Raw genomic sequence first — 4139 nt, 5'->3', positions numbered from 1 at the left:
ACTCATGATATATGGTCCAACTTCCTTTTTTGGAGCATACATCAGCGCTGGGGGAGAGTCGTGACATTGCCACACAATGGTTCTTATTAAAAGACAAACGGTTGCAGAAAGATCAAGCAATTAATCAAGTATACATGGAGTTCATGAAGGAATACGAATTATTCGGACATGTGAAGGAAGTTCCTCTGGTGAATTTCCAAAAGTTATTATTTTATTCCTCATCATTAAGTTTTAAAGCCAAATAGTCATACAACGAAATTACGGGTTGTATTTGTCGGATCAGCATCCTCTGGCAAGTCATTGAATGACTTATTGCACAAAGGCCCAATAGTGCAAAATACTTTAGATTACACAAATATGTGTTTATGGGTAACATTGAAAAAATGTACAGGCAAATTTGGATAAACCCGAAGGATCAGCACAATCAATTGATCATATTCTATCGACTGAAAATGGTCACGTATGGCATCAACTCCGTACCTTACTTAGTCACAAACTGTTTAGAATACTTGGCATCAAACTGCTTTACGACTAGGACGTCGTAATCCTAGTAGCCACAAAAATTATCCTTTATAGTCGTAGGGCTATTTATCCAGTATAGCACTATTTCCCAATCTACCCAGTAGTTTATTAAGAAACATACATGTAACAAACATATAACGTACCATCAAAGCAGAATGCCGCGGATGTGGCTTCAAGAGGAATATGTGGTTTCAAATTTGCCAGTTTCTATATGAGCCATCTTTAAATTGGCCAGCACCATTTACTGCTGCAAAATCAGAGCGGATCTTCAAAGTGGCAGAATCATCTTTATTATAAGTTAAAGAGGATCTGTTACTTTACCGCATAAATCATAGAAATTCTTTTCCGAAAATACTAAGGATAGTAGTATATGTTTGCGAGTGAAGGAAAGCCCACGAGTCAAGGTTGCAGCAATCCATTTAGAAGAGATGGAACGAGCTAGAAAAATAATTCTTTGCATTATGCAGGAAAACCATTTCAATACGGAATTTAAGAGTTTAAAAAACACTCTTGAAGTCGAAAGAAGCAGCAGTGTAAGCACTCTCACACCATTTTTAGACCAAGATAATCTCCACAGAGCACAGTGGATCCGCTTGTATGGAAGAGCGGCCAAAAATACTAATAATGGTCATAACGTGCTGAAATTTATAACAATAATTTAGCAAATTTGTCTAAACATATAGCAACAAAAATCGGACTTATCGATCGGCTATATCCTATAGCTCCCATAGGAACAATCGATACCGAATTATAAAAACATATTTGTTTAATCTAATTTATTACGATTTTGGTATGGAAGATATTTTTCGTAGTTATACATATTCTTAAAAAACTAAAATAAAAATCAACAAACAAAATATAAATGAAACAAAAATTATAAAGCATCGTCAAGTAATTCGTAGACAGATGTAAGCAAACTCGACCTATCTTTTTTAGGAAGTTGTCTCTGTCCTGTTAAAAATGGATCTGAACGCAATAATAAATAGTTCATGACATCTGTGTTTGTTAAAGTACGAGATACTTTCCGACTGTGTTGAAGTCTACATTTTTTTAGTTCCTTGTTATTGGACTCTGCTGCTTCCTCTGAAAGCTCTCCTATCGACACTAATGCATACTCTATTACAGCTGAACCATGAATTAAGACCTTATGGACGGTAGCCGGTAAATAGTACCATGGATATGCAGCTATAAGATATTTGGCTGTATCCAGCGCGTAATTTTCAAATTTCTCCACATTAATTTTGAATCCCGATGCCATGGCTTGCAATAATGTTGCACATCTGTGAATCAAAGATGCATCGATTCCTGTTATTTCGGAGCTCAAATCTGCATTACAAAAGAATTTCCTTGCGATATTTCCGTCGTTGAAGATCCTCTACCTCCATCTCTAGGTTTGTCCACTAGTATTCCCATTTTTTCGCGAAATTCCTCCTGAATGTGTTTCTTCCTGTTCAATACTTGCATCTTCTTTTCTTCATCGCGTACTTGCCACATTTTGACCTCTAGCTTATATGAAATATGTAAAAAATATTCAAAGAAGCGTATATAAGAATGTAGTGGAGATAAGCCAAATTCGTAAAATCTTGGGCGAACTTCTTTACTCAAACATTTTTGTATATTGTTCATTTCTGTTGGCTTTGCTCCACATATATAACACGTTGCCGAGGATGATTCGCTGATTGCGTTGCACACCTTTCCATCAACCATTGTAAGATGCAAGCTATGGGTAATAACAACTTTTTTATTAAAGACGCTTAATTCTTTTGGCTTTAATTGTTTAATTTTTGCGTCAAAATATTCTGCTTCGTCTTTCGACACTTTCGCGGTCTCTTTCTTAAATTGAAATCTTATTGGTCGACAGTAACGAGTCGATGATGGCCGGGGGTTTTTCCAAATTATTGTGTTATCTATTTGAGTAACCAGTTGGAGAGGTACATAGGATGTTACAAATAAGCTTCTGTCGTCCAAATCACCGTTTGAAAACTTTTGCTTATACTCGCTATGGCCTGTACTTCCATCGAAGCCCCATTTTCCAATTAAAGTTAAATTCGTAACTATATTTTCAGGCATAGTTTCAATGATGTTGTTTTGAAGCTCTATTATACTAGATGCCGTATTGTCTAGTAAGCTTTGTAGTTCGACTTCCGCACGAGATTCGTCTATATAAATACCATCAGGGTATCTTATTTTTTTGAGACTTAGTAATCTTTGGTAACTGGGAAAAAATTCAAAGGATATTTTGGTATTTACAAAGTTTCTTATCAGCAAATATTGGTGCTTCGTCATGAAGGTCTCCATTAAAAGCGAAATAACTTCCATGGGATCTGCCGGCAGGAAATTTTGATTTCGATCATCATTACGTAGAGAAGAAACAGCGGATTCATCTATTTTAATGAGCTGACCTACACGTCGTCGCTTTGTTCTCTCTGAAGCCTCCTCAAATTCAAGTTTAGGACGGCCCCGATGAGCACTTTCCTCTATTTGATTTGATTTGCAATAGGGGCGTTTTATTGAAATTGATTCTTTTGTATTAAGCCATCCAGATTGATATTTAATAACTGCAGATTTTGTCCGTTTGTAATTTTTCCAAAAAGTTACAATTGTTTTGCAGAGGTTCTCAATTTTATTGGATATTTCGCTCAACTCTGGAATAATGTAGCCGTTGTTTTCAATATCCGCTTGCACATCGGAAATCAATTTCCTCATTTTTTCGGCGTTGGTTCCATTACCTGTGCACCACATATTAAAAATATGCAGACGTGGAAAAACACATTTTTGCGATGCACCTATCAAAATCCAAAATCAAAATTTAAATAATAATTTACAAATTAATATTTTTGCAAAAACACAAACCACTAAAGACGAAGACAAAGCAACAGCGCAAAAGCGCAACAGCACAATAAGCAAAGACTCACCTTTAACTGCTTTAGTAATATTAGTAGAAAACACACATCGGCAAATTTCGGCAGCTAATTTTAAAATATTTAGTAACCTTAAATAAGACGATCACAAAAACATACAAACCAAGTTCTGGGTTTTCTTGGAACATAACTAAAAGTCTAACTAAACATAAAATATACTTTAAAAAAATACACAAAAAAGGGTTATTCGATGAAATTAGTTTTACGAAAAAACTTTTTAGGAAAGTTAATTATTAATATCTCAATTTAAAGTAAATACCTTCAATTTCATAATTCATGTTAAATTATTCAAATCGGAGCACTGCAGCGTACGTCTGATCACTTTAAAGGGCGAATTGAAAGAGAGAAATAACTACCAAAGCGCAGCTGCGTTGCCAAAATGAACACGTGTTCACGATTGCAAATCTATTTTTAGAAAGTACCGTTAGATTTCTAGTAAAATCCGGTATGCCAAAGAGAAGTTTGGACTTTTAAGAGACAATTTTGATACATTTTGCTTAAAAAATATGTCATAAAATTTTTTGATTTTTGGCCTCTGACGGAACCACTCTGCAGAGTTAGATTGACTGGAAGCAGCTGAACTGTCATTTAATGCTAAGCCCTAATATTACTTCCACAATCGCCCGAAGTATTGTTCTCAACTGTGTAAAGTGTACTTGAGCCATTATTATTGTATTATTGGAGCAAATAATGGGA

The 4139-nt window shown here is 35.2% G+C and overlaps 1 protein-coding gene across 1 annotated transcript; it reads right to left on the bottom strand.

The window, feature by feature from the left end:
- Positions 1-1842: 1842 nt before the first annotated feature.
- On the bottom strand, positions 1843-3771 carry LOC128265740 (uncharacterized). The gene is made up of 3 exons (XM_053001941.1): positions 3703-3771; positions 2116-3308; positions 1843-2028 (listed from the first exon to the last, which is right to left on the bottom strand). The coding sequence occupies exons 1-3, from the start codon at positions 3719-3721 to the stop codon at positions 1843-1845; spliced, it is 1398 nt and encodes a 465-aa protein (XP_052857901.1). The 5' UTR covers positions 3722-3771.
- Positions 3772-4139: the final 368 nt, after the last annotated feature.

This window comes from Drosophila gunungcola, unplaced genomic scaffold (genome assembly GCF_025200985.1).
Source record: "Drosophila gunungcola strain Sukarami unplaced genomic scaffold, Dgunungcola_SK_2 000151F, whole genome shotgun sequence".
Lineage (NCBI taxonomy): Eukaryota > Metazoa > Arthropoda > Insecta > Diptera > Drosophilidae > Drosophila > Drosophila gunungcola.
The sequence above is the reverse complement of the archived record's forward strand: the minus strand, read 5'-3'. Positions and strand labels throughout refer to the sequence as shown.

Coding starts and splice junctions, on each gene's coding strand:
- LOC128265740 (XM_053001941.1), bottom strand. Junction 2,029..2,115: donor AAAAATGTTTGAGTAAAGAA/GTTCGCCCAAGA, acceptor ATTTCATATAAG/CTAGAGGTCAAAATGTGGCA.